General features: G+C 34.0%; 1 protein-coding gene across 1 annotated transcript; it reads right to left on the bottom strand.

Moving 5' to 3' along the window:
• Positions 1–216: 216 nt before the first annotated feature.
• Positions 217–4,401, bottom strand: LOC148783531 (uncharacterized). Its single transcript, XM_088859838.1, has 6 exons — positions 4,382–4,401; positions 2,719–2,862; positions 2,452–2,590; positions 2,255–2,371; positions 2,058–2,163; positions 217–1,770 (listed from the first exon to the last, which is right to left on the bottom strand). The coding sequence occupies exons 2-6, from the start codon at positions 2,802–2,804 to the stop codon at positions 1,604–1,606; spliced, it is 615 nt and encodes a 204-aa protein (XP_088715964.1). The 5' UTR covers positions 2,805–2,862; positions 4,382–4,401; the 3' UTR covers positions 217–1,603.
• Between the last annotated feature and the right edge of the window lie 16,919 nt (positions 4,402–21,320).

Below are 21,320 nucleotides of genomic sequence, written 5' to 3'. Positions count from 1 at the left end.
TTTCGTACATATTATCCTATGTATGTACCATTTTTCTTGTGTTCATTGACTTTTCCTAACAACTTCCCCTTAAAAACTGTGTTTTTTAAAAAATACCCCCAATACAGAAAGTTTAATTTTTTCTTTTTATGAAAATTCCATTCATTTTTACTGGGGAGGGCAGTCTGGGGATGGTAAAGAACTTTACCCCCCCACCCTCCTTCTCCTTCTTCCCACTTTCTATGAAACCGTAAAGATTACTCTTAAGTGGATTTATCTGGCAAAATATTCTCAGAGAACATATGATAAAAGAGCTCAGCACACTCTTTTAACTGCCCATTAAAGCCATGACATTATTAAAAGATACAGAGTCAGTTAAAAGTCACTAACTCTTGCATCTCTTGGGTAACTTCTATGACTGCATCGAACATGCCCATACTATAATACGTGCACATCATGCATGCAAAAGATGCCCCATCAGGCCAACCACTTGTCTTCAAGCTATGAAATATGAACTTCGCCTCATGCACCACTCCAAGATCAGCATAATGATCAATCATGGTATTTGATGCTATGACATCCGGACCGCCCTCATGATCCCTCAACTTTAGGTATAACTCCTTGGCTTCTCTCTAAAGGCCCACTTCACTATACCCCTTTATCAGAGGTGTACAAACCACATTATCGCAGGATACCCTGATTGTTCCAATTTATGGATATAATGAAGGGCTTCCTTAACTTGGCCGGCTTCCGCAAAAGCATTCATCATGGCCCCAAATACAATTTCATTAGGTGAAATAGCACTTCTAAGCATTTCTTGATGGATTTGTACAGCCTCAACAGCTCGCCCAGTACGAGAAAAGCTGGTAAAACCTGAAGAAAAAGTAGAAAACTGAGGCTTGAACCCTTCTTGTTGCATCTTGCCTAGTATTATCCCTTGCACTATCAGATAAATCACTACTGGAAAGCATTTGAAAGTTTGGAATGGGGGGCTTCGACCACCTGACCAAGAGTAGTTGTTGACCGTTTAGCCGACTGATTTATAACTTTATAAATTAATATCCAGATAAGAACTTTTTTTTTTGAATGCCACAGAACTAGTCTGGAAATCCGGATTGCAGGGGGTTATCCCTCGAATGACATTTTGCCGCCCTTATGTCCATAATCTCGTCTATACACCCAAAACACGTCTACATGTATTTGTGCTTTCTTCCACCGATATTTTGTGGGCATATGTACGCAAAACACATCTATACGTATTTGTGCTTTCTTCGACTGATTTTGAGTAGGTCACTTCTACATAGAATCCAGCCTTCTAAATGTGCCTCATGAACCAATGATTCATCTGATACACAATTACATTCCAAACACGAGACAATCATCCCTAAAAGGGCAGTTATCATAAAAAGAAAATTAAAAAAAAAAAAAAGACTAAAGAGGTCAATAAACTTTTGTTGAGTGTAACTTTCAAATTTTGTAATCAGGGAAAGAACATCACTAGTTACTCAAACCAAAATAACCGACAATATCTCCAAGAAATATGAAAACCAGCTAAATGCAGAAGAAACAAAATATTCCTTGCAAAATTGGGATGCTGGGTACATGATCACATGTTACAAGTTTCCTACAATCGCTTTGTAAAAATTGGGGCAAGTACCGAGCCAGGCTGCTTGGGAAGTAACTGTGAAGGTAGAAAGAGTGGGATAACAAATGCAAACCCGATGCAGACAATAACTAAAATCCCGACCGGCCAAGCATTGCGTGGTATCCCAAATGACAGTTCATCACAAACTGCAATTGCAAGCACAGAATAGAGAAAACCAATAAAAGATGTATAAATCAGGAGTAAAAAAGCAAGAAATTGAGAGAGAGAGAGAGAGAGAGAGAGAGAGAGAGAGACAGATTCCCAGAGAGAGAGAGAGAGGGAGAGAGACAGATTCCCAGAGAGAGAGAGAGAGAGAGAGAGGGATCCCCTATTCTGTTAACTTTAATGCCTAGATAACTAGAAGTTTCCAGCAAATATATGATTTTAAAATGGTTATCATAAGATCACTGAAAAATAGTAAGTTTTTCCTCACCAATATTGAACATGGCAAATTGCCTCTCTTGCACATTAGGTTTTGCCACAATACCTTCAGGCTGGACAGATACAAGGACAAAAATCTTTGCATCCCCAGAATTTTCCTGCATTTTTTGAAATTTATTTAAACATGTCTATCAAAAAATGCTAATCAAAATATTTCAAGAACCTCATTGATTAATTTAAATATCTTACCATGACATGGGTCCCAGCTTCAAAAATAAGCTTTTCAGTATTAAGCAATTTCCTTCCAAGGTTGAGACTATGGCTCATTTTGTCCCTTCTCAGTTCCATGGAGAAGCTAGATGGTATCTATAGCAACACTAACTTCGTTTGAGTTCCTAAAAGGATTAGCAAGAGAAAGATGGACGAAGAAGTAAGCAACTACATACAGAAGCTGGATAAGATATCTTCACTTCATACCAAAGAGATGGCTTCAATCCTTGCAATTCATAAAGCCTACAGCCTCCTTGTAGTGGCAAAGTTTCACGGCGCAATTCAATCCCAACACTCAAAAATCTAACATCCATGCTGTGAAAACCCAACAAAGAAAAATGTCCTTCAACTATCACTATGGTTCCTGAATGCGATAAGAAATTCCATGAACAGAATCGCTTATTTGGTAAATTACTTGAGAGTTCTTATGTTTGGAATCTTACTCATTTTGATCTAGAGATAACGAATTCACAAAGCACACAAGGTGGTAAAGCAGAAAACACCAACAGTGTACTGATAGATGACTCATATTGAATAATCTGTTGACAACAGTGTGACCAGGGGATGCACACCACCAGCCGTCCAATCTGCCAAAGAGATTAACACTTGTCAGGAAAGCCAACCATATACATACACCCAGATACAATAGAATTACATACACAATTATACAGACAAACTTACACACACACATATATATAGGAAAATGATCATTTTCCATATATATATATATATATATATATATATATATATATATATATATGAAAGCCAACCATATACATACACCCGGATACAATAGAATTACATACACAATTATACAGACAAACTTACCCACACACATATATATAGGAAAATTTTCCACATATATATATGAAAGCCAACCATATACATACACCCAGATACAATAGAATTACATACACAATTATACAGACAAACATATATATATATATATATACTTGTTGATTTTTGGGTCTATTGCATGTATATAAACATACAATTGCAGAAAACACACATTGGCTGAATGTGGTTGGCCATAATGTAAATTTGCAATGTAATTTTGATCTGGATGACCGGTTTCAAATTGTCAGCTGTTACCATTTTATTTTGAACCACGTCCATCACATAAAGATATGATCGAAAGTAAGGTCACATAATGAAATGAAGTGCATTTCCATTACATAATGAAACTGCATTTCTGTCACATATTCTAAGTATTGAATTGCCCGCTTGGCCATGTTATTCAGAATGCATAAACATGCCCCCACATTGACGACAAATAAAAAGACAAAAAGTAAATAATTTAATCCGAATAATGCAACGAAAACTAAAAAATAGCACAATCTATCTTCTAAAAATAAATTCAAGAATTCACAAGAAGCTCAGTGAATAGAGGTCTTAATAGTCGCATGCATAACATATGTCGACATTGATTTCAACAAATGAACATATATAGGGCAGCTAACTAGATCCAAATAATACAACAAAAACTAAAAAATAGCACAGCCAAATTCTAAAAATAAATAAAAAGCACCCAAACGAGATTCGGGTAAAAATATAATTGTCTTAATTGATTTCAGAAATCAGAATATAAATACCCACAAGAAGTTCAGTGAATAGAATCAGTAAACCATAGTTTCATTTCATTTTACACATCTGTGTTCTGTTTCATACTTTCATTATTCTCAAGTTTCATTTACTGGTCGATGCAATCCAAACCCTAGTCAAGCAATTTGTAGGCCTTCCAAATTGCAACTTCCATTTATTAGTATGAGATAGCTTCTGGAGATGGGTTTGAAGCAAATAAATACACCAATCTGAAAATTTAGTTGCAGGAAAGGATGGGTTTTCAGAGGACCTTAATGGAGTTATGGAGAGATGATGAATTCCCGCAAGTAATGCTAAAGATCTAGAGCAAAGAGTAATGGGAGGGAAAGAACATTGAAGCACTCGTTTCAAGAACAGAGAGGATGCTTGATACAGCAAAGTGGCAGAAATTTTTTTGGAGAAATAAAAAAGACAAATTTTAAGAGAAAATTTTAGCAGAAAAAATTAGGGTTTCCAAACATCAAATTTTAGAAAAATCAATAACATAGATTAAATGAATGAAACCTCGACTTGGAGGATGTCGCACCTGGTTTTTGGTGAGAGAGGGAGTATATATAAGGCTGCGTTGTGGGCTTGTGTCTGGCAAGGTATCGTGTAGAGAGAGAGAGAGGAGAGAGAGAACCCTGTTCGACACCATTAAAATGTAGAAACCAATGGCTTAAAAAACGGAGAGGCGACCCCGATCGGTCATCTCAAAAACCTATTCGGATTGGTAAATCAAAAACCTATTTGGATCGGCGATTTGGATCGAAAATCGGGTCGAATCGTCCAAATTAAGCATTAAAAAAATTTAAAAAAATTATTAAAATTCATCATAAATATTATTTTTTAAGAATCCAATAAAAAATGAGGGTCCCACATTATTAACTTTCATTGTTTTCATCAATTTATAAATATTAAGATATTTTTTCCCTATATGAACTTATGTTGACCATTAAATTTACACCACACAAAAGAAATCATAAAATTATCACGGATTAATTATATGATCATATATGGATTGCAATAAAGAGTGACTAAATTGATGAAAATTTGGCCACTAAAATCTCGAATTGATAAAAAACCCTAATCCGCTAAAAAAACCCAAATTATTACAACCTAACTAACTATAATATTATATACCAACAATATTTTATAACTATTTTATTATATAAATAATAAAAAATCCAAAATATTTTATAATATTATTTAATTTAAAATGTATTATTGACAACTGTAAAAAAATAGTACACTACATGATTTATAATACAAAAATTAATAAATAAAATTTAGAATGGGTACCAATTTTCTTTAATTTTTTAAGTTTCTAGAATAAATTAGTAGAAAAGATTGTTAGCAGAAAGAGAGATTTCAATTGGCCTCATTGTATAAATCCTATCTTTAAATTAATATTACTAAATTTATGTTAAAGACCATCATATTATAAAAATAAAAAATATAATTAGATCATTTATTCTTAGGTTGTATTAAGAAATACCTTTTATTTTTTGACAAAATACTTATTGCGTTATCTTTTATTTTTTTTTACAAGAAAAATATGATACTTGTTGATTATCTTTTTTTTTTTTTTTGACAAAAGAAGAAGACATTGTACTACACTTTTTTTTCTTGTTGTATTATTTTTTATTTTTTTACAAGAAAAATAAAAATATGATGCTGCCAAAGTATATTTTATTTTTTTATGCCTTTTGTTTTATTTTTTTGTAAAAATATTTGTTATATTACATTGTATTTTTTTTACAAGAAAAATAAAAAAAATATTGTATTATATTTTTTATCTCTATCTTGAAAAGCCTTTTATTTTTTATTTTTTCTATTTTTTTACAACAATATTTTCTGCCTTTGTTTATTTTTGTTGTCAAAAATTTTTTTTATGCCTTTTGTTTTATTTTCGGTGAGACTCGCTACTTACTATTGGGAGTCGTCGGGAATCGCTCGGTTCTTTCTGGATACGGGCGATTCTCGATTTTTTTGTGGAACTGTCTCGATAGCCGACGATTCCTGAATCGAACCGGGCGAGTCCGGCTGGACTCGATGAGTTTTCAAACCCTGGTAGAGTTTTCAAACCCTGGTAGAAACTAATGTTATGTGCGGTCATAATTGGTACAAGGATTTTTTTTGTTTAAATGCGTCACAACTTCAAACAATTTCTTTTAAGCTTTTAGCTTTAGTCAGGGTGAATTTCCATTAGCTTGTAACCTTAAACCATCCAATTAAGGCGCACTCCAAATTTGATCAAAACATAAAATTTTAATGTAAAATATTCTTAGAATTATCTCAAAATCTATTTTTAGAATTATCTCAAAATCTATTTTTAAAATTATCTTAAAATCTATTTTTATATCTTATTATAAAATTTTAAACTTTAAAAATAGTTAAAATCAAGTAGATCTGTAAACATATTAAAATTTTAAAAATAGATGGTCTAGATAATGTGTTGTAAGATGCATTATTTCTAGGACTCAAAATCTTTCTTTTTTTCATAATCATACATCTCAATGTCGATATGCTCAATTAGAGGGTTTTTCAACATTAAAATAAATTTTTTCGATGGATTTTTGAGGTGCATCCGTAGTTCTACATTTTAAAGTTGAAACCTTATATAAATTTTTTCCATAAAATAAATGCATAAACCCAATTTCACATCCAATGATTAAGATAAATTATGATCATCACGTAGCAAGGACAAATGGTTTTTTAATAAGTGTAATTAATAGTCCAAATGTTTTTTAATAAAATTATTATTCTTAGTTTTCATATATATATATATATATATATATATATATATATATATTCATGATCTCCATATTAAGGATTATATATCCTCTATAAATTAGGATCAAATTATATTTTAAAAAAATATTGTTTGCGAAACCTGCATTTCTACAATATGTGAGCTGGCCAAATAGAAACCATATCCTTTTCCTTATATATGAGGTTACAACTTTAAAATGTAGAATTAAGGTGCATCTGAAAAATCTAAACAAAAGATTTTAATGTTGGAAAATCCTCTTATTGATAATTTCAATATCAAGATATATTGATGTAAAAAAATAATAATAATTGAGTCTCATAAATAGTGCATCTTGCAATATATTATTTGGACTATCTGTTTTTTAAATTTTATGTGGTTATAGATATACTTTATTTGAACCCTTTTTAGAGTTAAAAATCAAGTAGAGACAAAAATAAATTCTCAAGCTATCCTAAGAATTTCTACACAAAAATTACATCTTATGATAAATTTTGGAGGTGTACCTTATTTTTATTATTTAAGGTTGGAACTGTATGCAAACCAAACCTTAATGTTAAAGAAAATACAAAAGAATGGTTAGATTTAGAGAAGATGCAGAGCTCAAGAACAATCTAGAGAGAGAAATTGTCTTGATCCATTCCCATTAACTAGGAATGAAACCTTAAAAAGGTTTATGTACAAATACATATTTAGTGTAGACCACATTATCCCTACACAAATATACAATGACAATAAAAGACGACTAAAAATTATGCATTTCATTATTATCCCCCTTCAAGCTAATGTGGACATGAGGAAAGTATAATTTGTCCACTAGAAAATCATGGCAGCTCCGAGTAACAGATTTGGTAAAAATATCAACCGTTAGAGCAGTAGAAGAAACATAAGGGAGAGATAATGTACCATCAAGAAAGTGATCACGAACATAATGACAATCTACGTTAATATGCTTTGTTCGTTCATGAAAAACTATATTAGATGCAATCTTAATTGCACTTTGGTTATCTGCAAATAAAGGTGTGGGATTTGAAATAGAGATACCAAAGTCATTGAGAAGAGCATGAACCCAAATAATCTCACTAGAAACAGAGGACATAGCACGATACTCAGCTTCAGTACTTCACTTGGAAACAATGTCATGTTTCTTGCTCTTCCATGAAATTAATGATGACCCAAGAAACACACAATATCCTGTAGTAAAACGGCAAGTATCTGGATCACTAGCCCAATCGGCATCTGCATATGCACTGAGATCTAAAGAGGATGTGGAGTCAAAGAATAATCCACGAATGGAAGTACCTCGAACATAGCGTAAAATTCGATTAACTGCTGATAAATGTAGTCGTCGAGGATTTGAAACAAATTGACTCACAACATGGACATCATATGCAATATCTGGGCGAGTCACAATAAAATAGATGAGAGAGCCGACGAGTTTGCGATACATCGGAGGCTTAAGAAGAGGATCTCCAGCTTGTGCATAAAGTTTAACATTGACTTCCATGGGTGTATCAACAACATTCGCTTCATTCAAGTGGGCATTGGAAACAAGATCAAGTGTATACTTCTGTTGATGGATGTAAATACTACGTTTAGAGGGAGAGATCTCAAGGCCAAGAAAATAAGATACTTCCCCAAGATTCTTTATTTGAAATTCTTGTTACAATTGTAACTTCACGTTTTTGATGGAAGTGAAATCATTGCCAAATATAAGAATATCATCAACATATAATAAAATAATACAAATTTAATGCTTTGTGGTACGAATAAATATGGAGCGATCATGTTTATTTTAAGTGAAGCAAGTTACAAGAATGATAGCCCGAAAACGCTCAAACCACACACGATGAGCTTATTTGAGATCGTAAATTGCTTTACGAAGCCGACAAACGAATGACGTATCTTCAGAGACAAACCCAGGTGGTTGATACATGTAAACTTGAAGTTCACAATTAAGGAATGCATTTTTTACATCCATCTGCCATATGGGCCACTCACGAATAGATGCTAGTGCAATAAAAGTACGAATAATTGTCATCTTAGCAACTGGAGCAAAAATTTCTTCATAACGATATCATGCTCCTGGGTATAACCCTAGGGCCTTGTACCGATCAAGAGTTCCATCAGCTTGTAACTTGACTTTATAAACCCATTTACTACCAATGGCATACTTTTCTGGGGGCAATGGGACCACATCATAAGTATGATTTGCCTCTAAAGCTGTAATTTCCTCATTTATAGCTATACACCAGCATTGGAAGTTAGATGTTTGAGAATAAGAAGATGACTCATGAAACAATGGATTAGTAATGGTTGCAGGAGAACAAGTATGGTATGGGCTAACCACTGGTAAGTTAAGACGTTCAAGTGGAATGGGCTTTCGAAATGACCATCGAAGGTGAATAGGACCGATAGAATGATCAACAATTGGAGGTGATGCATGATTAGCACTTGACAAAGATGACTCATCAGAGTTAGTTACTGAAGGTGATAATCCTTGATTTTCATGATAATGAGAAGGATGAATATCAAAACTAGGAAAAAATGAAAACTCAGGTCCATCTATGGTTGAATTTGGGTGTGGGCAGTGTTGGTAGAAGGGTATGTGCTCGAAAAATGTAACATGCCAAGATATTCTATTACGATTAATAGAATGATCAAAACAATAATATCCTTTTTGATTTATTGGATAACCTACTAACATGCATTTGGTAGACTTAGGTGAGAGTTTATCATGGGTAGAAGATGGTAAAAGTACAAAGCATGTGTACCCGAACACATGTAAATATGAGTAATCAGGGGGTTTTTTAAAAAGCTTTTGAAATGGTAACACATTTTACAAAATCGGTGTAAGAAGAATAAGAATATAGACAACAGTAAACATTGCTTCAGCCCAAATGTTATTTAGGGAATGAAAGCTAATAAGAAGAGAACGAGTGGTTTCAAGAATATGACAATGTTTTTTTTAGCAACTCCATTATGTTCCGGGGTATGGTGACATGAACATTGATGAATAATGTCCTTTGTACGAAGAAATACTTGAAATTCATTAGATAGATACTCCCCCCCAGAGTCTGACCTAAAAACTTTATTGTTTTTCTCCAATTGATTTTTTATCATATTATGAAAGTCTTTAAAAACATTAAACACACTTGACTTGTGTTTGAGAAAATAAATCCAAGTATATTTAGAAAAGTCATCAATAAATATCACATAATAAGAAAATTCATTAATTAAAGGAACATGAGTAGGTCCGCAAACATCAGAGTGCACTAAAGAGAAATCATGAATACTTTTATTATTGCTATGAGGAAAAGGTTGAGCCAAGTGTTTTGCTAACTTGTAACTCTCACAAACAATATTCTTATAAAATTTTCTATGAGAGAAAACAACAAGTAAAATCTCAGAGTTTAAAAGATAAAGCATTTTTTGAGAATGTGGGTGTCCTAACCTATAATGCCGAACATACTAAAGAGAACTTGATTGACTTATTTCATGAGGATAAGGGTTAAGATGACAAATTGGCAGAGCTTGTAAAAGATGAGAAGGAGCTTCACTGAAACTAACTGTGAAAAACTGATCCTGCTTAGTGCCTCTTCCAATCACTTTCTCTGTTGTTAGATCTCGCACCACACAACCTTTATTAGAAAAAGAAATAAGGCACTTAATATCAACTAACTGGCCAACAGATATTAAATTCAAATGACAATTGGGAATATGATGAACATCTTTCAATGCTAAGAAGTTACCAGATGGACCGAGGATATTGATATTACCAGAGTGGGTAACATGAAGTGGAGACCCATTGGCAGTAAAATAAGTACTATTTTCAGAATGGGGTTTTACTTAGGATAAATACGAAAGTTGTCATGTCAAATGATTTGATACCCCTAAGTCTATGATCCAAGTGTTTGATAAAAGATTTGAGTTACCTGAAAAACCCATAGCAGCCAAACCTGAGCAAGTTGTTAAAGTCTAATTGAGTCAATAGAGTGAAGATCTGGCAAGGATACAGGGGTAACAGATGTGGAGGCAGAATGAAAGTGACTGGAAGTGGCATTGTAATAATCTTAAAATTTTAAAAAAAAAAGAAAAGAAAAGGAAAAGAAACTTTTAATAAGTGATGGTCCATATGAGCATGATGGTCCTTAAAGACCATCACCAATTTCAAAAGATTTTGGTTTGAATTTGTTTTGTTTGCTGCTGCCTTGCCACGTCCAGTGGACGTGGGCTTTAAGCGTACGAGAGGTAATATAACGGTTACACTTCGTGTATGAGGTGTAACTTAATAAAATATTATAATAAGGCGTCGTAAGAGTTTAAATACGAGAGGCGAGGACTCCCACCCTAGAAAACTTATGAGATCTTTCTCTCTCTAGTCGAAACACAGTGAGCTCCTCTCCCTAACCGAATTTTTATCGGAACCTCCCTCTCAAATATTTTAGGTAAGTGAACTCATTATCTTGAAAAATAATTCTTTTTTTTTTAAAAATGAAATTAAATAATTACTTTTGCTTATTATCACGAATTTTAGGCGCGATAAATTTTATGCACAAGCAACCTCATTGTCTCGAAAAATAATCTTTTCAATAAAATTATGATATTTTATCTATGTTAAAAATTTTAAATACTGTAAATTCTTAGAAATAAATTTATTTATTTTTCTTGTCTATTGTTAGAAAATTTTAGATACTGTAAAATTATTAAAAATAAATATGATATTTCTGCTTTTAGTAAAATTGTGAGATTTCTTTCTACTATTTTTGAATATTTAGACATTATAAATTTCATGTGCAAATGAATGCCTTATTATCTGAAAACTGATATTTTTGTAATTGATTATAGCATTGTCTGTGAAATATTCATTTGCGAATTGACATCCCATAAATTGTGATAATTCTGTATTCGTGAATTTCTATAAGAGTTTTTCTATCCATATTAGGTTGGCAATTATGTTAGAATGTCTTTACGAACTGCTACCTTTCTTTATTTGAGCCCAAAATATTTGATTGGTTATTTTAAAAATGTTATTGAAAGTGATTGTTATTAATGGTTTCAGTGAAATTCATATTAATAATTTCAGTGATATGTTGAGTACATGACATTGCTACTTTCAAATGTTTAAAGAGATTTAGAAATACTTTAAGTATGCAAGTGGACTCATCCGGTTCGCCGGTGAGGTATAAGTGGACCTATCCGAGACGCCGGTAAAGATTAAGTGGACTCATCCGGTACGTCGTTGAGGTATAAGTGGATCTGCAGGGATTAACTGGACGTATCTGAGACGTCGATAGGGATTAAGTGGACCCATCAGAACGCTGATGGGGTATATAGCTGACCTACTTGGAACGCCAGTAGGGTAATCTTGTGGAATCTTTTGAATTATGCACTACCGTTAAAATGTTATGTGCATTTCAATCATTTGGTTTATGTTTAATTGTGCATTTTTTAAAGTGAAACTGTTATCTATAAATGCTTGTGCTAGCATTGTTTTTAATTGACCTCCATTTTGAAAGTTTGTTTATATCTTTCATCGATGATTATTTTTAGGATTATGATGATAACTTACTGAGTAGCCAAACTCATCAAACTATGGTAAACATTTTTCAGGATAACTGCAGTTTCATTTGAGTGCTTGTCAGGATCAACTTTGGAAGATATTGTAGTTGTGGCTAAGCTTTCTTTTGTTACTTTGTAAGAATTCGCCACTGTAAATTTGTCCTATGAAGAGACGTATATATGTTTTGACTGTCACATCTCAGGAATATCAGTATTGTAAATTCTTGGGGTGTGATAATTATGGTATAAGAGCAATAGGTTTAAGATTCTTAGGAAATTTAAAAAGAATGTGCTTAAAACAATATTTATTGCGTGTACAGACCGGAACGAAATCAAGATCCAGAATAGCTGAAGCTAATATGAAAGGAATTCACAAAGCCTTGGAAAATATGGTTGCTCTAATGTAACATCAGATGGAAAACAACAATCCACCCAGGCAGTCAGTTACGGGAAATGGTAGGAGTAATATCGTACAATTTAAGAAATTGAACGCACATTTTAAGGGTGTTTTAAACCCACTGGAAGCCGAGGGATGGATTATGCAATTGGAAAAAATATTCGAGGTAATGGAATGTTCTGATGATAGAAAGGTGGCCTTGGCAGTTTTTATGTTAGAAGGAAAAACACAACATTGGTGGCGAATGGCAAAAGGAGTATTGGCCAAAGAAAATAAACCCTTAACTTAGGAAGTATTTATAGAGGCATTTAATGAAAAGTATTTTTCAGATTTTATTCGAGACCAAAAAGAAATGGAATTTCTGAAATTAATCCAAGGAAACCGGACAGTAGCACAGTACGAGACCAATTTCACTGCATTGGCCAGGTTTGCCCCACATTTTGCATGCCACTTAAAGGTAGAACCAGAACAATTAGAATACATTCTAGAGGGATCCACACAGATGGGAAATTCAATTGACACCAATATAGTGTACAAATAATGTGTAATAAAGATAGAAGAAAAGGAACTATTGGTTGATTTAATACTCCTAGAAATTCAAGATTTTGATGTAATCTTAGGCATGGATTGGCTTTTTGCATACCATGCAAGTATTGATTGCTATAAGAAAATGGTTACCTTTAGTATTCCGAATCAGCCAGTATTTTACTTCAATGGTATCAAAGAAGACTCCCCATCATATTTAATCTCCTGTATTCGAGCTAATCGTCTCCTTCGAAAAGGGTGTCAAGGCTTTCTTGCCTATATCAAAGAAGATAGGAAGGAAGAGATAAATTTGGATACCACTCCTGTTATCTGAGAATTTCTCAACGTTTTCCCTGAAGAATTGCCAGGATTACCGCCTGACAGGGAAATTGAATTCTCTATTGAATTATTGTCAAGGGTGGCCCCAATTTCTAAGGCACCTTACAGAATGACACCTGCAGAACTTAAAGAACTTAAACAACAATTGGAAGGATTATTAGATAAAGGTTTTATCAGGCCCAGTGTGTCACATTGAGGTGTTCCGGTATTATTTGTTAAAAAGAAAGATGGGACTATGAGATTTTGTATCGATTATAGACAGTTGAAGCAAGTAACAGTGAAAAATAAGTATCCATTACCTAGAATTGATGATTTATTTGACCAATTATAAGGATCACAAGTGTTTTAAAAAATTGATCTTAGATCTGGATACCATCAGCTTAAGATTAAAAGTGAAGATGTTCCCAAGATAGCTTTCAGAACAAGGTATGGCAATTATGAATTTTTAGTCATGCCTTTTGGATTAACCAATGCACCGACTTCATTTATGGATTTGATGAATTGGGTCTTTAAGCCCTTTTTTGGATAAATTTATTGTGGTATTCATTGACGATATTTTAATTTATTCCAAGAATTTGAAGGAACATGAGCAGCATGTAAGAATGGTATTGCAAATATTAAGAGAGAAGAAATTGTATGCCAAACTTAGTAAATGTGAATTTTGGCTTGAACAAGTGACATTTTTAAGACATGTCATATCAAAGGAAGGTCAATTAGTTGATCTTTCAAAGGTTGAAGCCGTTATTAATTGGAAACAACCAAGAAATGTGACTGAAGTTCGAAGCTTTTTGGGATTGACAAGATATTACAGAAAGTTTGTAGAAGGATTTTCTCGAATCGCAACCCCATTGACTCGATTAACATAGAAAAATGCCAAATTTGAGTGGACAAGTGAATATGAGAAGAGTTTTCAAGAACTAAAAGTTCGATTAACTTTAGCACCTATTTTAACTATTCCTGAGGGGAGTGGGGGATTTGTGATTTATAGTGATGCTTCACATAAAGGCTTGGGCTGTGTATTAATGCAATATGGGAAAGTAGTGACACATGCATCTAGACAGTTGAAAGAATATGAGAAAAAATATCCAATTCATGACTTGGAACTGGCTGCAATAGTATTCGCTTTGAAAATGTGGAGGCATTATCTATATGGTGAGCAATTCAAAATATACACAGATCATAAGAGCTTGAAATACCTCTTCTCTTAGAAGGACTTGAATATGCAGCAGATAAGATGTATGGATTTCTTAAAAGATTATGATTGTACAATCCATTATCATTCATGAAAAGCTAACATTGTAGCCCACGCTCTAAGTAGAAAATCTACGGGAGTCTTAGTTCATCTAATGATCCAAGAAATGAGATTGTTAGAGGAAATAGTGGATTGGCATCCGACTCCGTCCATTAATGGTGTGGTAAGTATGATTGTCAACATTAAGGCAGAACCCCAATTAATTCAATAGATTCGATCGACACAAAAGAAAGACCCTCAGCTTATAACAATTATAGAAGAGATGAAGCAAGGAAAGAGCGACGAATTCTCTATATGTAGTGAGGATTTGCTAAGATTCAAAGGTCGGATTTGTGTCCCGAATGATGAGAGTATGAAGAAAACTATATTGGAAGAACCACATCACTCTCGTTATACGATACATCCTAGCAGTATTAAAATATATCAAGACCTGAAGAAAACCTTTTGGTGGAATAATATGAAAAAAGAGGTAGCGTTGTTTGTGTCTAAGTGCCTAACATGCCAGCAAGTAAAAGCTGAGCATCAAAGGACCCCTGGGTTGTTGCAGCCTTTACCCGTGCCAGAATGGAAGTGGGAGCACATCTCTATGGATTTTGTCTCTGGTTTGCCTAGAACAAATTTAGGACATGATAGCATTTGGGTCATTGTGGATCGGCTGACCAAAACTGCCCATTTTCTGTCGATTCGCACGACATACACTTTGGATCGATTGGCCCAGTTGTACATTAAGGAAATAGTGCGGTTGCATGGAGTTTCGGTCAGTATTGTATCGAACAGGGATACTCAGTTTACTTCTAAATTTTGGGCTCGGCTACAGTCAACCATGGGGACGAGACTCACCTTTAGCACTGCCTTTCATCCCCAAATTGATGGACAGTCGGAGATGACCATCCAAACTTTGGAAGATATGCTAAAGGCTTGTGTCATTGACTTTACAGGAAGCTGAGATGACCATTTACCCCTGATTGAGTTTGCTTATAATAATAGCTTCCAAGCCAGTATTCAGATGGCACCATATGAAGCTCTTTATGGAAGGAAATGCAGGTCACCCATCTGTTGAGACGAGGTTGGTGAAAGAAAGCTTTTGGGATCAGAAATTGTCCAGGTAACCACAAATGAGATAGCAATAATTCTAGAAAGGCTCAGAACAGCTCAGAGTCGGCAAAAGAGTTATGCCGATAACCGAAGGAGAGATCTTAAATTTGAGGAAGGTGATTGAGTTTTCTTAAAAATCTCACCATTAAAAATCTCACCAATAAAAGGCATTATGACATTCGGCAAGAAAGGAAAGCTGAGCTCACGTTGCATCGGACCATTTGAAATCCTGGAAAGAATCGGAGCTGTCGCTTATAGATTTGCCTTACTACCCGAATTGGAAAATGTCCATAATGTCTTTCATGTATCTTCACTACGAAAATATCAGCCTGACTAATCCCATATCTTGAAATATGAACTTTTACCGATCAGGAAGGACCTATCATTCATTGAGCAGCCAATTTTGATACTGGATAGAAGGGTGCAAATGTTGCCTAAGAAGGAGATTCCTTTGGTCCATGTATTATGACAGTACCATTCAAGAGAAGAGTCGACTTGGGAACGAGAAGACGATATCAGAGAAAAATATCCCTATCTTTTTCAGTAATCAGGTATACAAATTTAGCGGACTAAATTTCTTTAAGGGGAGAAGAATGTAATAATCCTAATTTTTTTTTTTAAAAAAAAAGAAAAGGAAACGAAACTTTTAATAAGTGATGGTCCATATGAGCATGATGGTCCTTAGGGACCATCACCAATTTCAAAAGCCTTTGGTTTGAATTTATTTTGTTTGCTGCCGCCTTGCCACGTTCAGTGGATGTGGGCTTTAAGCGTACAAGAGGTAATATAACGATTACACCTCGTGTATGAGATGTAACTTAATAAAATATTATAATAAGGCGTCGTAAGAGTTTAAATACGAGAGGCGAGGACTCCCACCCTAAAAAACTTTTGAGATCTTTCTCTCTATAGTCGAAACACAGTGAGCTCCTCTCCCTAGCCGAATTTTTATTGGAACCTCCCTCTCAAATATTTTAAGTAAGTGAACTCATTATCTTGAAAAATAATTCTTTTTTTTTTAAAAATGAAATTAAATAATTACTTTTGCTTATTATCACGAATTTTAGGCACGATAAATTTTATGCACAAGCAACCTCATTGTCTCGAAAAATAATCTTTTTAATAAAATTGTGATATTTTATCTATGTTAGAAATTTTAAATGTTGTAAATTCTTAGACATACATTTATTTATTTTTCTTGTTTATTGTTAGAAAATTTTAGATACTGTAAAATTATTAAAAATAAATGTGATATTTCTGCTTTTAGTAAAATTGTGAGATTTCTTTCTACTGTTTTTGAATATTTAGACATTGTAAATTTCATGCGCAAATGACTGCCCTATTATCTGAAAACTAATATTTTTGTAATTGATTATAGCATTGTATGTGAAATATTCATTTGCGAATTGACATCCCATAAATTGTGATAATTCTGTATTCGTGAATTTCTATAAGAGTTTTTCTATCCATATTAGGTTGGCAATTATGCTAGAATGTCTTTACGAACTGCTACCTTTCTTTATTTGAGCCTAAAATATTTGACTGGTTATTTTAGAAATGTTATTGAAAGTGATTGTTATTAATGGTTTTAGTGAAATTCATATTAATAATTTCAGTGATATGTTGAGTACATGATATTGCTGCTTTCAAATGTTTAAAGAGATTTAGAAATACTTTAAGTATGCAAGTAGACTCATCCGGTTCGCCGGTGAGGTATAAGTGGACCTATCCGGGACGCCGATAAGGATTAAGTGGACTCATCCAGTACGTCGGTGAGGTATAAGTGGACCTGTAGGGATTAAGTGGACCTATCTGGGACATCGATAGGGATTAAGTGAACCCATTAGGACGCTGATGGGGTATATAGGTGACCTACTTGGAACGCCAGTAGGGTAATCTTGTGGAATCTTTTGAATTATGCACTGCCGTTAAAATGTTATATGCATTTCAATCATTTGGATTATGTTTAATTATGCATTTTTTAAATTGAAATTGTTATCTATAAATGCTTGTGCTGGCATTGTTTTTAATTGACCTCCATTTTGAAAGTTTGTTTATATCTTTCATCGATGATTATTTTTAGGATTATGATGATCACTTACTGAGTAGCCAAACTCAGCAAACTATGGTAAACATTTTTCAAGATAATTGCAGTTTCATTTTAGTGCTCGTCAGGATTAACTTTGGAAGATATTGTAGTTGTGCCTAAGCTTTCTTTTGTTACTTTGTAAGAATTTGCCACTGTAAATTTGTCCTATCAACATATGTATATATGTTTTGACTGTCACATCTCAGGAATATCAGTATTATAAATTCTTGGGGTGTGACAGGCATCCTCCATGCTGGGGGGACTGGGAATGGAGACGATTGCAACCCATTGAGTCTGCCGAGGTACATGAGGCTTCCCACGTGCCTGAGGGTGTTTTCGACAATCATTTATTACATGCTCAAGCTTCTTACAATAATTGCAAAAAATGTGCTTCTTGCACCGATTGGCCGTGTGGCCTCTTTGTTTGCATATATAACATTGCACTTGGACATAATTAGTATCTTTGTTAGGGAAATTGGACGTGGCTAAGGCCACATCAGTGATGTCTTGTAATGCGGATTTGCATTCCCCAATAGAGCTTAAACGAGTTTCCTCAGTCAAGAGATTTGAGAGGCAATCATCTAATGGTGGAGTGGGAGTACGATAAAGATTGATGCTATCATACTTTCAAACTCCAATCGCAACCCTAGAAGAAAGTGAAATAAATGAGACCGATTTCGTGCTTTAGTAACAGCTTCAGTGGGTGGCTCTGTTTCCATCGAGTCCATCTAATTCCATACACCTGAAAGAGTATTAAAATAATCTTGAATTGATGAGTCCCCTTGTTGTGTCTTCATGCTCTCTTGTTCAAGGGTATACAAACGAGCAGTATTGGCTTGAGAATAAATCTTCTGTAAATAAACCTACGTTGCTTTGGCACTAGATTGATATGTGAAGTTGCGTCCAATTTTGGGCTCAACTGAGTTCATAATTCATGTCACAATAGAGCTATCTATGGCAAGTCAATCACTACGCCCTTTCTCATCCTTAGGCTGGGAAACAGAACTATCAATATAGCTCCATAACTTACATCTCATGAGAAAACGTCTCTTTTTTAAAGACCACAAGCAATCATTCCAAGCAATAGTTCTTTCCATCAAGACGCACATAAATAGTAGCACTCGGTATTATTCTTTGATTACATGATAGTAAAAGGTATGACTCACACAGAGTACACTGGGATGCAAGAGTACAGAAGAACTCAAAAGCAAAGCTTCGAGAACAACAAAACAACTCCAATTCGATGGGGAAAATATCGGCTAAGATCTTTTCTTTTTTTTTTTTACAATCAGTTTCTCCAAGCTTTGAATAGTGGATTGAAACCAATAGTTTTAGTGAGCCGACAACTCTCTAAAAGTAGATGATATATATTGAAAGATAAATTTGAAGGCCAAAATGTGAGAGAACAATCTCGCACTTTCTCTCTCTACAACACTCGAACAAAAAAAACGTCTCTCTTTAATACCCTTAGGCCATTGAAAGTGAACAAGGACCCCAATTTACAATAAAAGAATTGGAAGCAATACCTTGAAGCAGGTTATCACCAAGATCAGTTTCTATATGGGAAAGCCATTGAAGCTAGATGGAATCTCGAGCCTGCTATTGGTTTATCTTCAACAATCTCAATGAAACAGCATCAAATACACAGCAAGGCACCTCATACATCTCTCCATAAAAAGAGCTCCATAAAAAAAGCACCTCTCTTTTTAAAGTAATTGATCCAAAGGTCCAACAAAAAACCCTATCGCTGGAGGTCAATCTCTCTCTCTCTAACAAAAAATTGCATACACAACTATATGCAACAAAGTTTGCAATGAGAGGGCTGCAAATTAGCAGCGAAGGGTATAGTTGAGAACATCAAAAAGTAGAGTTGCAAATCTGCAACGAAAATTCTGCATATGAAAATTTGAGAGCTCCATGATTGCTCCAATCAGAGATGATTAGGCAAAGTAAACAGAAAAATATTACTGACCTTCACAAAAAAAGCAATCTATGAGCAACAACAGAGAAGTGATGATTGGATCTTTGTTGCTTTGATACCATATTAGATTTAGAAAAGATGCAGAGCTCAAAAACAATATAAAGAAAAACTATCTTGATCAATTCTTACTAACCAGGAATGAAACCCTAAAAGGTTTTATATACAAATATATATTTAGTATAGAACTACTAAGATTAAAATAAAACCACTAATAATTAATGTAATTTTATTAAGAATAGAGAAAATATATCCCCTAGAAATTATAGAGATGAATTAAACAAACTTTAATAAACTGAACCAATAAGAAGCTCTAAGAATATGGTATTCCGATGAATACTAGATGGAGAATCCTACTAAAATTCTACATTCTAGAGAGATCACAAACACATCAAAAGAGATCAAACGCCTATTTGTTGGATTATTGATGAGAAGATGATGAAAATAATACCAAGCTCCCAAAATTAATGGCAATGTCGTAAGATTGTGGATTACAGAGGTCAAGTTATACCAGAACAATGAGAGCTTTATATTTTGCTATATCTCTCTACAGCCATGAAACCCTTCTTGAAAAGGGATGGGAGGAGGTTGTATTCCAATGTTTGGTTTCCGCTTAGAATCTCTGAGAAACGTGACCCTCGGATCCTAGAAAGTGGGTAGTTTATTTTCTACCCGTCCTATTAAGTTACTCAAGAGAAAAAAATAAAAAACAATCCAAAAAATACTCATAAGGAATTAAAGGAAAGGTAACAACTAACTATAGAGAGAAGACTACATGAAACTCTAGAAATAGTCACAAGCAAAAACCATCATAAATGTAGAGTCATATCTAACATAATGTTATAAACTACCACCACAAATGCTAAAGTCATCTCGTTGTCAAGAGAACCGAAATGGCTTTTAGGAGTACAATATGGAGTGCAAAAAATGGAGTTCTACAATAAAATCATAGTGCAGCCATGGCTATTGCAAGGGGTGCAACGGGATGGGTCTCGTTGGACCCGGACCTAGACCCGAATAGTATTTAGGTCTAGGTTTTGGACCGGAACCCAATTTTTTGGGTCCAAAATTTAGATCCGAGGTCGGGTCTACCCGTTTGTTCCCGGGTTTGGTCGGGTCGATTGCCCCCTAGTGAAGCAGAGCTTGTAATGGGTTTTGGATAAGAATTAGATGGAACATATTGCTTTGTACTAACAAGAAAATATTTTATGCTTAAGTTTGGATGTACCCATTATCACTAATAATTTTCTCGTACAAAAAATTATTTCTTTATTATAGAACTCTATTCATTATCGGTAAATTGTTTCATGCAGGCTAGCCCACCAAATAACCATGTCCTTCATTGTTAGTACAAGTCATTAAAAGATGTATTTAGCAAATGTTTTAAAGTCGACGCATTGTATTTATCAATTAATAGAAAAAATATATATCAATAAATGGAAAAAGTTTTTATA

The sequence above is a fragment of the Amborella trichopoda genome, chromosome 1 (assembly GCF_054954075.1).
Source record: "Amborella trichopoda isolate Santa Cruz 75 chromosome 1, AtrichopodaSantaCruz75HAP2 v2.0, whole genome shotgun sequence".
In the NCBI taxonomy this organism is placed as follows: domain Eukaryota; kingdom Viridiplantae; phylum Streptophyta; class Magnoliopsida; order Amborellales; family Amborellaceae; genus Amborella; species Amborella trichopoda.
This window is presented reverse-complemented; position numbering and strand designations above follow the sequence as displayed.

Coding starts and splice junctions, on each gene's coding strand:
- LOC148783531 (XM_088859838.1), bottom strand. CDS start 2,804: ATGAGTCATCTATCAGTACACTGTTGGTGTTTTCTGCTTTACCACCTT. Junction 2,164..2,254: donor AAGCTGGGACCCATGTCATG/GTAAGATATTTA, acceptor CAAAAAATGCAG/GAAAATTCTGGGGATGCAAA. Junction 1,771..2,057: donor ATTTGCCATGTTCAATATTG/GTGAGGAAAAAC, acceptor TTGCAATTGCAG/TTTGTGATGAACTGTCATTT.